Source organism: Heterodontus francisci, chromosome 31 (genome assembly GCF_036365525.1).
Source record: "Heterodontus francisci isolate sHetFra1 chromosome 31, sHetFra1.hap1, whole genome shotgun sequence".
NCBI lineage: Eukaryota > Metazoa > Chordata > Chondrichthyes > Heterodontiformes > Heterodontidae > Heterodontus > Heterodontus francisci.
The window spans coordinates 11,923,453-11,939,016 of NC_090401.1; the positions used below are offsets into that span (position 1 = coordinate 11,923,453).

Sequence of the window (15,564 nt, forward strand, 5' to 3'; positions counted from 1 at the left end):
CAAATGAGGAATCTTTGCCAATATTATATACACAGTATACTTCCACTGTGGCATCTATCTGTCTGAAATATTCTCAAATGGCCAGAGTGGGATTTGAAGTCAGGTTCTCTGGATTGAGTTTAGTTCTGGATTATTAGTCAACGAAGATAACCACTACACTACAGTACTGTTCAACATGACTTGAACCAGGCAATTTGTTTGTTGAAGTGCAGTTTTTTTAGATATTGTTGACTCAGTGACTTACCTTTTCTCCATTTAAGCCAGGTAGGCCTGGAGGCCCCGGTTGGCCCTATAAAGAGACAACATGTATTGATATGGCAGCTCATCACTTCCTTAGGATGTCCCAAAGAACATCATAGCTTATGAATTACTTCTTGAAATGCAATCATTGTTCTTATTTAGGTAAAGGTGGCAACCAACTTATGCAAAGCAAGATTCCACAAAACAGCAAATGAATGACCATTAATCTGTTTTTAATTGGTGTTGTTGGCCAAGGGAGGAATGCTGGCCAGGATACTGGAAGAACTCCCTATGTAATGTGGTGACTTCAACTTTAGGAAACCATCCCTTTAAGAGACCCCCCAGGCTACTGATGACATCATCATGCATATATTAAGAGACACCATTTTGAGAGACACACTCAGCACATGGCTTGCAGAGCACACACAAACAGGTCCAGGTATTTTCCTCACTGGTCTGAGATCATGCAATGAAGTAAGACAATAAATAATGTTTGTGCTGAATCTGAAGAAAAAGCCTGTGGCTATCACTTAATGAAGGCTTAAGAACACAGCACAACACTATACCCTGCTCCTCTTTAAATAAAGGTATTGGTCTGCATTTTCCTTAATCTGCTCCTATGGGCAAGGGGAGGAACGACAATCCACATGCCACACAGACCCCTTGATGTATTTATGGTGGACACCCAGCAGGATCACCAACTGGAAGCACAAGCCTGAAATACTGAACCGATCTATAAGATACAATCTAAAATGGCTAAGTATCCCAGAATACATTTCAGCAGGTCAGGGGTGCTTGATTAGATGTAGCCATTCTTGATCTCCCACAACACCCTGACTGATGAGCTGCAAATAACAAGATATGGCAAAGTGTGAAATAGCACAAGAAGTTCCACATGTGGAGACAGAGAAGGAAGTGTGCCCTGAAGTCAATGATCCTCCCAGCAGGACTGGGTAATATCATGTCTGCATTACTCGTAACTTGTTGAACTACTAGGCAGTTCTTGAATGTAAGGATTATGTCAGCTCGTTAACTTTGTGACTGCTGTGCGTTCTTTTAAATCTATTTATAAAGTATACCCACTTCACACCATCACGTCTCCTTCTGAACCTCTTGTAGGTCTTGCAGTAGGAAGACCTCTACAACACCCAGTGTGGGAGAGGGCACTGCAGAGGCCTGCAGCGCTTCACAGAAACAGTCAGCTCAAGGTTTTGTTGGCCTTACCCAAAACTAAGGCAGCTGTCTGAAGGCCAATCTGGAGGGACAGGAAGCCACACCAAATCCCCCTCTCTCCATTCCCACATGTTGGGGCTTTCCCATCCTGACTCCACGGCAATCACTCAGAGTTCACCTGATAGTGCCGAACAGCAGCAAGAAGAGGGGCATATGGCAGGGAACTCAAGCCCCACCTCCCGGCTAGTGTTTGGATGCATTGGGCATGGATGGGGGAGTGGGGTTGTGGAGGGTGGAAATGCAGGTGGTTCTGACTTGGGCAGGGGAAAAATAATTAATTGGGAGGGGGGCTGGGGACCTCAGCACTCGATCTTCCCTGCCATGTCTCCCATTATTCCACCCCCCCCCCCACCCACCCCCATTGATTGGGCCAGAATAGAGAAGGGAAATTCAGGCCATGGGAAACTAATATCTACATCAACAGGCAGATAGGAAATTGGTTTAGCATCTCCTCTGAGAGACATCAACTAAAAAGAAAAAAACAAGACTTGCATTTATATAGAATTCCAAAACACATTACAGCCAACAAAGGACTTCTGAAACATAGTCACTGTTGTGATGTAGGAAATGCAGCAGCCAATGTACATACAGCAAGCTCCCACAAGCAGCAACATGATAATGACCAGATAATGTTTTTGTGATGTTGATAGAGGGTAAATATTGGCCTTAACTCTCCCACTCTACTTTGATAAAGTAGGGCAGGAGGTGCCTTGGGAGTCCTCAACATCGACTCCGGACCCCATGAAGTCTCATGGCATCAGGTCAAACATGGGCAAGGTAACCTCCTACTGATTCCCACCTACTGTGTCCTCCCTCAGCTGATGACTCAGTTCTCCTCCATGTTAAAGACCATTTGGAGGAAGCACTGAAGGTGGCAACGGCACAAAATGTACTCTGGGTGGGGAACTTCAATGTCCATCACCAAGAGTGGCTCAGTAGCACCACTACTGACCAAGCTAGCCGAGTACTAAAGGACATAGCTGCTAGACTGGGTCTGTGGCAGGTGGTGAGGGAACCAACAAAAGGGAAAAACATACTTGACCTTGTCCTCACCAATCTGCCTGCCACAGATGCTTCTGTCCATGACTGTATTGGTAGGAGTGACCACAGCACAGTCCTTGTGGAGATGAAGTCCTGCCTTCACATTGAGGAGACCCTCCATCGTGTTGTGTGGCACTATCACTGTGCTAAATGGGATAGATTTTGAACAGATCTAGAAATGCAAAATTGGGCATCCATGAGGTGCTGCGGGCCATCAGCAGCAACAGAATTGGACTCAACCACAATCTGTAACCTCATGGCCCGACATATTCCCCACTCTACCATTACCATCAAGCTAGGAGACCAACCCTGGTTCAATGAAGAGTGCAGGAGGGCATGACAGGAGCAGCACCAGGCATACCTCAAAATGAGGTGCCAACCTGGTGAAGCTACAACCCAGGACTACTTGCATGCCAAACTGCATAAGCAGCATGCAATAGACAGAGCTAAGCGATCCCATAACCAACGGATGAGATTTAAGCTCTGCAGTCCTGCCACATCCAGTTGTGAATGGACAATTAAACAACTAACTGGAGGAGGTGGCTCCACAAATATCCCCATCCTCAATGATGGGGGAGCCCAACACATCAGTGCGAAAGATAAGGCTGAAGCATTTGCAACAAACTTCAGCCGGAAGTGCCAAGTTGATGATCCATCTCGGCCTCCTCCTGAAGTTCCCAGCATTACAGATGCCCGACTTCAGCCAATTGAATTCACTCTGCGTAATATCAAGAAAAGACTGAAGGCACTGGATACTGCAAAGGCTATGGGTCCTGACAATATTCCAGCAATAGTACTGAAGACCTGTGCTCCAGAACTTGCCGTATCCCTAGCCAAGCTGTTCCAGTGCAGCTACAACACTGGCATCTACTCGGCAATGTGGAAAATTGCCCAGGTATGTCCTGTACACAAAAAGCAGGACAAGTCCAACCCGGCCAATTACTGCCCCATCAGTCTACTCTCAATCATCAGTAAAGTGATGGAAGATGTCATCAACAGTGCCATCAAGCAGCACCTGCTTAGCAATAACCTGCTCAGTGACGCTCAATTTGGGTTCCGTCAGGGCCACTCAGCTCCTGACCTCATTACAGCCTTTGTTCAAACATGGACAAAAGGGCTGAACTCAAGAGGTGAGGGGAGAGTGACTGCGCTTGACATCAAGGCAGCATTTGACCGAGTATGGCATCAAGGAGCCCTAGCAAAACTGAGGTCAATGGGAATCAGGGATAAACTCTCCGCTGGTTGGAGTCATACCTAGCGCAAAGGAAGATGGCTGTGGTTGTTGGAGGTCAATCATCTGAGCTCCAGGACATCACTGCAGGAGTTCCTCAGGGTAGTGTCCTAGGCCCAACCATCTTCAGCTGCTTCATCAATCATAAGGTCAGAAGTGGGGATGTTCGCTGATGATTGCATAATGTTCAGTATCATTCACAACTCCTCAAATACTGAAGCAGTCCGTGTAGAAATGTAGCAAGACCTGGACAACATCCAGGCTTGGGCTGATAAGTGGCAAGTAACATTTGCACCACACAAGTGCCAGGCAATGACCATCTCCAACAAGAGAGAATCTAACCATCTCCCCTTGACATTCAATGGCATTACCATCACTGAATCCCCCACTAACAACATCCTAGGGGCGACCATTGACCAAAAACGGAACTGGAGTAGCCATATAAATACCATGGTTACAAGAGCAGGTCAAAGGCTAGGAATCCTGTGGCGAGTAACTCACCTCCTGACTCCCCAAAGCCTGTCCACCATCTACAAGGCACAAGTCAGGAGTGTGATGGAATACTCTCCATTTGCCTGGATGAGTGCAGCTCCAACAACACTCAAGAAGCTCGACACCATCCAGGACAAAGCAGCCCGCTTGATTGGCACACCATCCACAAACATTCAAACCCTCCACCACCGACGCACAGTGGCAGCAGTGTGTACCATCTACAAGATGCACTGCAGCAATGCACCAAGGCTCCTTAGACAGCACCTTCCAAACCCGTGACCTCTACCACCTCAAAGGACAAGGGGAGCAGATGCATGGGAACATCACTACCTGCAAGTTCCCCTCCAAGTCACACACCATCCTGACTTGGAACTATATCACCGTTCCTTCACTGTTGCTGTGTTAAAATCCTGGAACTCCCTTCCTAACAGCACTGTGGGTGTACCTACCCCACATGGACTGCAGCAGTTCAAGAAGGAAGCTCACCACCACCTTCTCAAGGGCAATTAGGGATGGGCAATAAATGCTGGCATAGCCAGTGACACCCACATCCCATGAATGAATAAAAAAAAGTTCCCGCTTTCTCCCCATATCCCTTGATCCCTTTGGCATTAAGAAATATATCTCTCTCCTTCTTGAATATATTTAATGACTTGGCCTCCACTGCCTTCTGCGGTAGAGAATTCCACAGGTTCACCACCCTCTGAGTGAAGACATTTCTCCTCATCTTGGTTCTAAATGGCAGACCCCATATCCTGAGACTGTGACTCCTGGTTCTGGACACCCCAGCCATCAGGAACATCCGCCCTGCATATAGCCTGTCTAGTCCTGTTAGAATTTTATAGGTTTCTATAAGATCCCCTCTCATTCTTCTAAACTCTAGTCAATATATGCCGAGTCGACCCAATCTCTCCTCATACGTCAATCCTACCATCCCAGGAATCAGCCTAGTAAATCTTCTTTGCACTCCCTCCATGGCAAGTATTTCCTTCTTCAAGTAAGGGGACCAAAACTGCACATGATACTCCAGATGTGGTCTCACCAAGGCCCTGTATAACTGCAGTAAGACATCCTTGCTCCTGTACTCAAATCCTCTTGCAATGAAGGCCAAAATACCATTCGCCTTCCTAATTGCTTGCTGCACCTGAATGCTTACTTTCAGCGACTGGTGTACAAGGACACCCAAGTCTCATTGCACCTCCCCCTATCCCAATGTATTGCCATTCAGATAATAATCTGCCTTTCTGTTTTTACAACCAAAGTGGATAACCTCACATTTATCCACTAAAATAAAAGCAAAATACTGCGGATGCTGGAAATCTGAAATAAAAACAAGAAATGCTGGAACCACTCAGCAGGTCTGGCAGCATCTGTGGATTTATCCATGTTATACTGCATCTGTCATGCATTTGACAAGTCACCCAACTTGTTCAAATCACATTGGATCCTCTTTGCATCCTCCTCACAGCTCACTTTCCCCCTCAGCTTTGTGTCGTCTGCAAACTTGGAAATGCTATATTTAGTTCCCTCACCCAAGTCATTAATATATATTGTGAATAGCTGGGGCCCAAGCCCTGATCCCTGCAGTATCCCACTAGTCACTGCCTGCCACCCAGAAAAAGATCTATTTATCCCTACTCTCTGTTTCCTGTCTGTCAACCAATTCTCAATCCATGTTGTTGCATTAGTCAACAACAACAACTTACACTTGTATCGTGCTTTTAACATAATAAAATGTGTCAGGGCATTTTACAGGAGCATTATAAAACAAAGTATAAATATCTCTCTAATCTGTGGATCTGGTCAATGCAGTTTGGTTCTGATTCGTCACCTATCCTATATCCCACTGGCATTGAGCCCAATTCTGAAGTCCCACCACAATCCCAGTTGAGATCAGTAAACTTGACAAAGACTAAGAATTGACCCTGGGAGCTTCCTTTCTGTGTGGATCACTCCTGAACTGAATGGTGTATTTAGTAACTGAGCCATCAGGGGGAGCTGCTGTTTGCTCCCGAACAGAAATTTCATGCTGGTGCATATCTGACTGATCAGGAACCTGAATTCTAACAGACAGAGGCACGGAGGGCAGTCAGAACCACTAACATAACCAGGAGGTATTGGTCAGCGTTATTCAGCACTGATTTGTTCAGAACTAATTCCACAGGACTCATTTCCTTGTCAAAAAGGTTCAAATTCACAAATAAAAACAAAAAGTGCTGGAAATACTCAGCAGCTTTGGCAGCATCTGTGGAGTGAGAAGCAGAGTTAACGTTTCAGGTCAGTGACCCTTCATCAGAACTGACAAAGGTTAGAAATGTAATAGGCAAACCCTGCTTCTCTCTCTACAGATGCTCCAGTCCTGCTGAGTATTTCCAGCACTTTTTGTTTTTATTTCATATTTCCAGTACCTGCAGTATTTTGCTTTTATTTTAGCTTCAAATTCATGTTTGCCAATCAAATGCAGACAGTCCATAATTTTATGGAACATTGCGCAGATGAAAATCAGTTGCTCTTCCCAGGATTCTCCAGGAATTGGAGAATCTTTTAAAAATATTTTCATAATATAGGGATGTGGGCATTTATTGCCCATCCCTATTTGCCCTTGAACTGAGTGGCTTGCTAGACCATTTCAGAGTTAGCCATATTGCTGTGTGTCTGGAGTCACATGTAGGCCAGACCAGGTAAGGACAGCAGATTTCCTTCCCTATAGGACATTAGTGAACTAGATGAGTTTTTACAACAACTGACAATGGTTTTATGGTCACCATTAAACCAGTTTTTTTAAATTACAGATTTATTAATTGAATAATAATTTATTAATTTTGCCATCTGCTGTGGCACGATTTGAACCCATGTCCCCAGAGCAGTAGCTTGACCTCTGCATTACTAGTCCAGTGACATTACCATGACTGCCTCCCCCCCATAATCCCCAGGACACTGATGCGAATGGCTCAGGAGAAAATTCACAGCGGCAATAAATAAAAGTGTCTTTTTCATATTTTCTTTGAATACTTTTATTAGTTATAAAAACATCAGAGATGGGAAAGAAGCTGTTTGATTGAGAGCCAATAATCACCCAATTTGGCTACCAATTGGCGTGGCAAGACGGGGTGCACAAGGATGGACATATTAGTGGGAGCTTGGGGGAGGGACAGTTGGAGGCAGATAGTCATGTGATGAAGTCTCCCGGAATAAGTCCAACCACAGTTGGCAACTCTTATGTCCCAAGTGATTATCACCAAACAGCTAATCTGTGCCAGGGATTGAATCACATGGCTGCTCAAGCAACTAATTACCATGATTCAGAGTGTGTGCAAACACCAGTAGCCATCTTGCTTTTGGTTGACAGATTTGAACAATTGCCTTATTCTGACCATTGAAGATCATTCAGCGTAAACCCAAACTAAGATTAACAGTGTTTACAGAAAATTACATCACAGAGCAGGTCCTGGGGTCAATCAAACACACCTCCAATACACTGAGAAGGTGAGATTGATCCTGAACTAACCAACACAGGCGAACAGCAAACTGCTCAGAGAAAAGGGGCTTTCTATTCAGTGAGGGCATTTGTACCTGGAGCTAGTTTACCTCCAGCTCTGAAGCAATTCCAGACAAAGGAGGCAAAGGAAATTTGAACTCAACTTTCCCGAGCCTCCAACTGGTTTTCCAAGCAGACTTGCTTATTTTGAGAGTTTGGCAGGTCCATTGAGGTGACACTAGTGAAGCCACGAGGTTTGCTTTAATGTGGGGCAGTGATATGGATCAAGAGATGTCGCTGTTTTTCCAAATCCTCCCATGACAACTGAGCAGAATCAATGCAAAGATATGAAGTGTGAGGTGATTTCCATGCAGGAGAGACTTATTTCCCTTTGACTCTTGAACCCCCTTCATTTTGGGTACTCACAGGTGGGCCAGGTTCTTGAACTCCTGGGGGCCCTGGGTCACCTTTAGCTCCTGGTGGTCCTGGAAGTCCCACAATGTTTCCAAGTTCATCAGGAAGTTGTGGACAGATCTTGCACGACTCGCCCTATGATATGGAACAGGGATGAGATATGTCATCTTGGTGAGTAATCCCCTCCCCAGCCTTCCCAACAAAACAACAGCAGAATGATTCTACACATATCCTCACATGACAAAGTAACTTGGTATCTATGGTAATGACAGCCCTATCCTTAAAAGGATTCCTCTCCGATTGTTGAAACCTGATTCAAACTTAGAACTGGGTGAGCAGCTGGTTTATGTACCAGCTGCCAACTTTCTCCCAGAGTCATGTGATAATACACTGAGTCATGCCAAGAAAAACTGTCAATGTAACTAATTCTTGAGAATATAATCTTGGCATGTGTATTGCAAATTACTACTCAGATTGTACTGTCCTTCCCGGATATCCTTGCTACTGTCAATTATTTTAGAGTAAATACATGAGGTTAGTTGCTTAGTAGTTTAGCAGGTCATCTATCATCCTTAGTGTCTGATCGCCTTAAGCCACAGTGAGAATCTACATTTAATGAAAATCAGGGTTATTGGACAGATTGGGGTTACCTTGGCTCTACATGAGCTCATTTCAGATCACAAGGGGTGTCGTCCACCCACTGAATCTGTTTTCAGGCTGTTTGAATGAGTAAATGCTACTTCAAAAAGCCAGAAGTGTAGAAACTCCGACTATGTATGGTTCAGCAGAATGTACCTGAGCCCTAGATTTAGACTTTAGAATCGAAGAATGATGCAGCACAGAAAGAGGCCATTCAGCCCAATGTGCCTGTGCCAGCTCCATGAATTAGTCCAATTAGTGCCACTTCCCTGCCCCTTCCCATAGCCCTGAAAAAGTTTCCTATTCAAATATTTATCCAGTTCTCTTTTGAAAGCTACCATTGAATCTGCTTCCTTCAGCCTTTCAGGCAGCACATTCCAGATCACAAAACTCACTGTGTAAAAATAATTCCCCTCATCGCCCCTATGGTACTTCTGCCAATTATCTTGGTCTCCCATTTGTGGCCCTTAGATATGAGGCAGAGGACAGAGGAAGCATATGTTTCTGTTCACGTAAAGGCAATTAACTTTTATGACGATGGACTTATGAATAGGAATTCTTGGCTTTCAACAGTTAGTGAACTCACCTTCTCTCCCTTCAGACCAGGATCTCCTGTATCTCCCTGAGTGGAATTTAAACAAAGATTCATCAGATAAAACAATTAATGTTCTTTTATAACATTACGCCGTCTGGGACACAATCCAAATTAATAACAATCAAACGTCCAAGTATCCCACCACATTTTTTTTAAACTGGCAAATCTCCAAGTCAGCAGCTTGTTAAAACCTCAAACCTCTGAGTTGATGTCATGTCCTGTCCATGTTGTGGAATAAGGGAATAATGGAAACATGTCAGAAAAACCAACTGGACAAAGCAGGTTATGAAGTTAGACAGGCAATTTGGAGTGCTGAATAGCACGTGCCTCTAATCCTAATAAATATCCCACACCACCCAACCTCTGATCCCAATAAATACCCCACAATCCTACTAATGCAGGGATACAGATCTAGTTCGCTTGGTTCTTATAACGTACCTTCTCACCCTGTGTTCCTGGAGGTCCAGACATGCCCTAGGATTGAATAGAAAAAGATAATTAGATATCATATAATATCTTTCAGTAGAGATGACTCACAGACAAGGCAGCCTGTTAGTCAGAATCCTTTGACAGCTAACATCTTCATTTACATTCCCGAGATCATTGCCATCCAGATGGAAACATGTGGTGACAAATAACACCACTCCTCTCCCTAATATTTTATACAGTCAAATCGGTCGAGCTGCGATAACCTCAGTCTAAGGCTGTGACTGAAGGCTGATTAATAATGGCATTTTTCAAGTGTTAGCAAAACAACAGAAACAAAAAGTATTGCTGATATTTCATAAGGGAGAAGGGAAGACTGGGGGAGAATGCCCTAACATGTAATCGGCATTATCTAATAACAGTGCACAGCGAGCACTGTCAGGAGTATGCGCTTTCCCAGGTTGAGTCACTTTGGAACAGTTCCCGGGCGGGTCTGAAACTGAGGTTCACATTAAAGCTAATGCAGCCCCTCACCCAAGGATACAAGTCTTCCCCTCCACAGCTCCTCGGAGATATAAATAGCTTCAACTCTCCCAGGGATAGAGCCCCCCCCTCCCTCCCCCATCTCCACTCCCCCCTTCCCAGGATATAGGTAGCCCTTCCACAAGCAGCTCCTCTGGGATATTGATAGCTCCCCTTCCCTGAGATACAATCCTTTCTCTCTGTGATTCTACAAGACCACCCCCAAAACCCTCTGCTGCTAATTAGCATAGCTCCAAAACTGTAGCCAACACTTCTGGGTTTCCAGAATTCACAGAATCACAGAATTGTCACAGCGCAGAAGGAGGCCATTCGGCCCACTGTGTCTGCACCGGCTCTCCAAAAGTGAAATTCACCTAGTGCCATTCCCCCACCTTCTCCCCGTGACCCTGCACATTCTTCCTTTTCATATGACAGTCTAATTCCGTTTTGAATGTTTCAATTCTCAGGCAGCCCATTCCAGACCTTAACCACTCGCTGCGTCAAAAAGTTTTGCCTCATATCACTTTTGCTTCTCTTAGCAATTACTTTAAATCTTTGCCTTCTCGTTCTCGATCCTTTCACCAATGGGAATAGTTTCTCTCTATCTACTCTGTCCAGACCCCTCATGATTTTGAATACCTCCATCAAATCACCTCTTAGCCTTCTCTTCTCCAAGGAAAACAGCCCTAACTTCTCCAATCTATCTTCAGAACTGAAATTCCTCATCCCTGGAACCATTCTCGTGAATTTTTTCTGTACTTTCTCCAATGCCCTCACATCTTTCCTCAATTGTGGCGCCCGGAATTAGACGTAATATTCCAGCTGAGGCCAAACTAGTGTCTTATACAAGTTCAGCATAACTTCCTTGCTCTTGTACTCTATGCCCCTATGAATAAAGCCCAGGATACTGTATACTTTATTAACTGCTCTCAACTTGTCCTACCACTTTCAATGATTTATGCACATTTACACCCAGGTCCCTCTGCTCATGTACCCGCTTTGGAATTGTACCCTTTATTCTATATTGTCTCTCCATGTTCTTCCTACCAAAATGAATCACTTCACATTTCTAATAATAATATAAAAACATAGACAATAATATCACCAAAGAATCATTACGAATGACCAATCACAAAAATAGCACATTACGTAAGAATTTCAGATGCCATGCAACTCCAATTTAATTTAAGAGAAAATCAGTTACTGCACAAAGTTCGTTTTAAAAAACAGCGTTTTAGAAAAGAACACATTTATAAAACAAAGTAACAGTTTGACTATAAAACACCACAGACATTTTGACCAGATAAAAGCTCACAACTAAATGATAAGTGAATTCTCAGCAATTAAATTCATTGGGAATGATACAACCATATATGGATAATGAAAGGGGGAGGAACATTTACAGAAATGTAAACTCACATTTGCCAAGGACGAGTTAATTGATTAGAAACAATATAAACATGAGAGTTTTGAATTGAAAAATCATAAGTATTGAGTTCCTCAATAATGCTTCTCAACCTATGGTAATGGTGGCCGACTGTGTGGCAAGAGAACTCTACTCTTAACGGAGACTGTTTTGTATTGTGAAGCAGGAAGTCTACTTGGGGAGTTTAAGGTAACAGTTTACTCTGAATTTTGATGGATATTCTAAGACACTGCTGTAATATTTATTTATTTAGAGATACAGCACTGAAACAGGCCCTTCGTCCCATCGAGTCTGTGCCGACCATCAACCACCCATTTATACTTTTCCGACATTAATCCCATATTCCTACCACATCCCCACCTTCCCTCAATTCCCCTACCACCTACCTATACTAGGGGCAATTTATAATGGCCAATTTACCTATCAACCTGAAAGCCTTTGGCTGTGGGAGGAAACCAGGGCACCTGCAGAAACCCACGCGGTCACAGGAAGAACTTGCAAACTCCACACAGGCAGTACCCAGAATCAAATCCGGTTTGCTGGAGCTGTGAGGCTGCGGTCTTAACCACTGCGCCACTGTGCCGCCCATTGTCAAGGTTAAACTTCTGGATTCTATTTTAGAAATAAGATTATGTTTTACATCGTTTAGTAATCTTTGATGTAGTATACTTAGCCACTTAAAGTGTATTGCACGTTCAATTCTTTAATATATTTATAAAAGTTAATAAATCGTCTCATGTAGCATGCTGTATACAACTGCAAGAACCCCCTCTCTGTGTCTCCTTAAGTGGGGCCTTGCATTGAAGAGAATTTCCCAGACCCATACATCTGGGATATTTCTGCGTCGCTCTAAATTATTAAAATAGGCTATCCGAAGGATGGTAATATTCTCTGTGAATTTCTTTCTTTAAAGGCGAGCGAGTTCAATTCTTTGGACCCACACAAGTATCTGTGAGAATCTGTCTGGTTTGAACTTAATTGAAAGTGATTAACAGGGATGTACTCCTGATTTGGTTTAGTCCCTATAAGGGGTTAAAGTCATAAATCACTTCAGAGGCAGGTTCAATCAAGGCATTGAAAAGAGAATTTAATTGTTATCTGAAAAGGAAGAATCTGCAGGGCTACAGGGAGAAGGTTGGGGAGTGGTACTGAGCGAATTGTTTTCAGAGAGCCAGCACAGACATGACGGGCTGAATGGCCTCCTTCAGTGCTGTAACGTTTCTGTGATTTACAAAGCTGTCAACCTCCCTCTGAACGTAATAAAGTCTAGAGCAAGCAAGTTCAGAACAGCCAAAGATTAATGCAAAGCGAACATTGAGTGAATGACCTGAACAGACTGGCTGACAAGAACCTGTAATTCCGTGAGATCTTTGGGATCTCTTTCACTCGGAAGATTTTTCTTGGATCAGCATTCAGCTAAACTTGGAATAAAAACAATGAAGAATAAGCAAAAGGAAACTTGCTGGCCTCATGGGTGATTTTTGCTTCACATCAATGCAGCAAGTTTGTGCTGGCCAAAACCATTGCATCAGAAACTCCCGACTGAGCAGATAAAAATAACTTTGGGAAAATTTCCAGCTCAGGCTTGTTTTATGTTACATTCAACAATCCTGTCACTTTCCTACTTTTCTATTTGATATGTTCTTCCAACTCACTGGCCTCTCCACACCAGCATGCACATCAGAGCCAATATCAGAGGACTGGTTTACTACCCAATTGAAGACCCCCTCCAGTGATAGATTGATATGGATATAAACAGAGACACACTTAAAAAGGAACTTATTTCCCTCCCACTTGATAAGTATCTTGTTCGTGCTTATTCATTACTCCCAATGGCTCAGGTGAGATCAAATCTTTACTGTGGGGGCCACTAATAAGTCCAGCAAGGAATTCAGGGGCCACTTCTATACCCAGAGAGTGGTGAGAATGTGGAACTCACTACCACAGTGAGAAATTGAAGCACATAGTACAGCTGCATTTAAGGGGAAGCTAGATAAGCACGTGAGCGTGAAATGAATAGAGGATTGGTAATAGGGTTGGTTGAAGTAGGGTGGGAGGAGGCTGGTGTGGAGCGTGCGGCACAGTGGCGCAGTGGTTAGCACCGCAGCCTCACAGCTCCAGCGTCCCGGGTTCAATTCTGGGTACTGCCTGTGTGGAGTTTGCAAGTTCTCCCTGTGTCTGCGTGGGTTTTCGCCGGGTGCTCCGGTTTCCTCCCACAGCCAAAGACTTGCAGGTTGATAGGTAAATTGGCCATTATAAATTGCCCCTAGTGTAGATAGGTGGTAGGAGAATATAGGGGCAGGTGGGGATGTGGTAGGAATATGGGATTAGTATAAATGGGTGGTTGATGGTCGGCACAGACTCGGTGGGCCGAAGGGCCTGTTTCAGTGCTGTATCTCTAAATAAACACCAGCATGGAACTGAGGGGTTGAATGGCCTGTTATTATGCTATAAAATTCAATGTAACTCTACACATGGAATGTCCGGATGAGTTGGGGGAGGGGTGGCCAGGTGTATTCTATCAGCATTTGATTGTGATTGCATGTGGGTTTTGGTGTAGGCCACATTATTATGGCCATGACGCATTATTCCCCCTCTTCTGTTTTTTTAAAATTCATTCATGGGATGTTGGCGTCGCTGGCCAGGCCAGCATTTATTGCCCATCCCTAATTGCCCTGAAGAAGGTGGTGGTGAGCTGCCTTCTTGAACCGCTGCAGTCCATTTGGGGTAGGTATACCCACAGTGCTGTTAGGAAGGGAGTTCCAGGATTTTGACCCAGCGACAGTGAAGGAACGGCGATATAGTTCCAAGTCAGGATGGTGTGTGACTTGGAGGGAAACTTTCAGGTGGTGGTGTTCTCATGTGTTTGCTGCCCTTGTCCTTCTAGTTGGTAGAGGTCGCGGGTTTGGAAGGTGCTGTCTGAGGAGCCTTGGTGCATTGCTGCAGTGCATCTTGTAGATGGTACACACTGCTGCCACTGTGCATCGGTGGTGGAGGGAGTGAATGTTTGTAGATGGGGTGCCAATCAAGTGGGCTGCTTTGTCCTGGATGGTGTCAAGCTTCCTGAGTGTTGTTGGAGCTGCACCCATCCAGGCAAGTGGAGAGTATTCCATCACACTCCTGACTTGTGCCTTGTAGATGGTGGACAGGCTATGGGAAGTGAGGGGATGAGTTACTCACCGCAAGATTCCTAGCCTCTGACCTGCTGTTGTAGCCATAGTATTTATATGGCTACTCCAGTTGAGTTTCTTGTCAATGGTAGCCCCTAGAATGTTGATAGTGGGGGATTCAGCGATGGCAATGCCATTGAATGTCAAGGGGAGATGGTTTTTTATTTATTTTTATTTGGAGATACAGCACTGAAACAGGCCCTTCGGCCCACCGAGTCTGTGCCGACCAACAACTACCCATTTATACTAACCCTACATTAACCCCATATTCTCTACCACATCCCCACCATTCTCCTACCTACTCTAGGGGCAATTTACAATGGCCAATTTACCTATCAACCTGCAAGTCTTTGGCCATGGGAGGAAACCAGAGCACCCGGCGGAAACCCACGCAGACACAGGGAGAACTTGCAAACTCCACACATGCAGTACCCAGAATTGAACCCGGGTCGCTGGAGCTGTGAGGCTACGGTGCTAACCACTGCGCCACTATGCCTCTTGTTGGAGATGGCCATTGCCTGGCACTTGTGTGGTGTGAATGTTACTTGCTACTTATCAGCCCGAGCCTGGATATTGTCCAGGTCTTGCTGCATTTCTACACGGACTGCTTCAATATCTGAGGAGTCGCGAATGGTGCTGAACATTGTGCAATCAACA

General features: G+C 44.5%; 1 protein-coding gene across 8 annotated transcripts in view; it reads right to left on the bottom strand.

Moving 5' to 3' along the window:
* Positions 1 to 15,564, bottom strand: part of col16a1 (collagen, type XVI, alpha 1) — a 628,911-nt gene that overhangs the window by 329,138 nt on the left and 284,209 nt on the right. For all 8 annotated transcript variants that reach the window (XM_068011105.1, XM_068011107.1, XM_068011111.1 and 5 more), the window contains 4 exons: positions 9,802 to 9,837; positions 9,355 to 9,390; positions 8,142 to 8,264; positions 245 to 289 (listed from right to left, as the gene is read on the bottom strand). In XM_068011105.1, the coding sequence (XP_067867206.1) occupies positions 245 to 289; positions 8,142 to 8,264; positions 9,355 to 9,390; positions 9,802 to 9,837 (240 nt within the window). The remainder of the gene's footprint in view (positions 1 to 244; positions 290 to 8,141; positions 8,265 to 9,354; positions 9,391 to 9,801; positions 9,838 to 15,564) is intronic.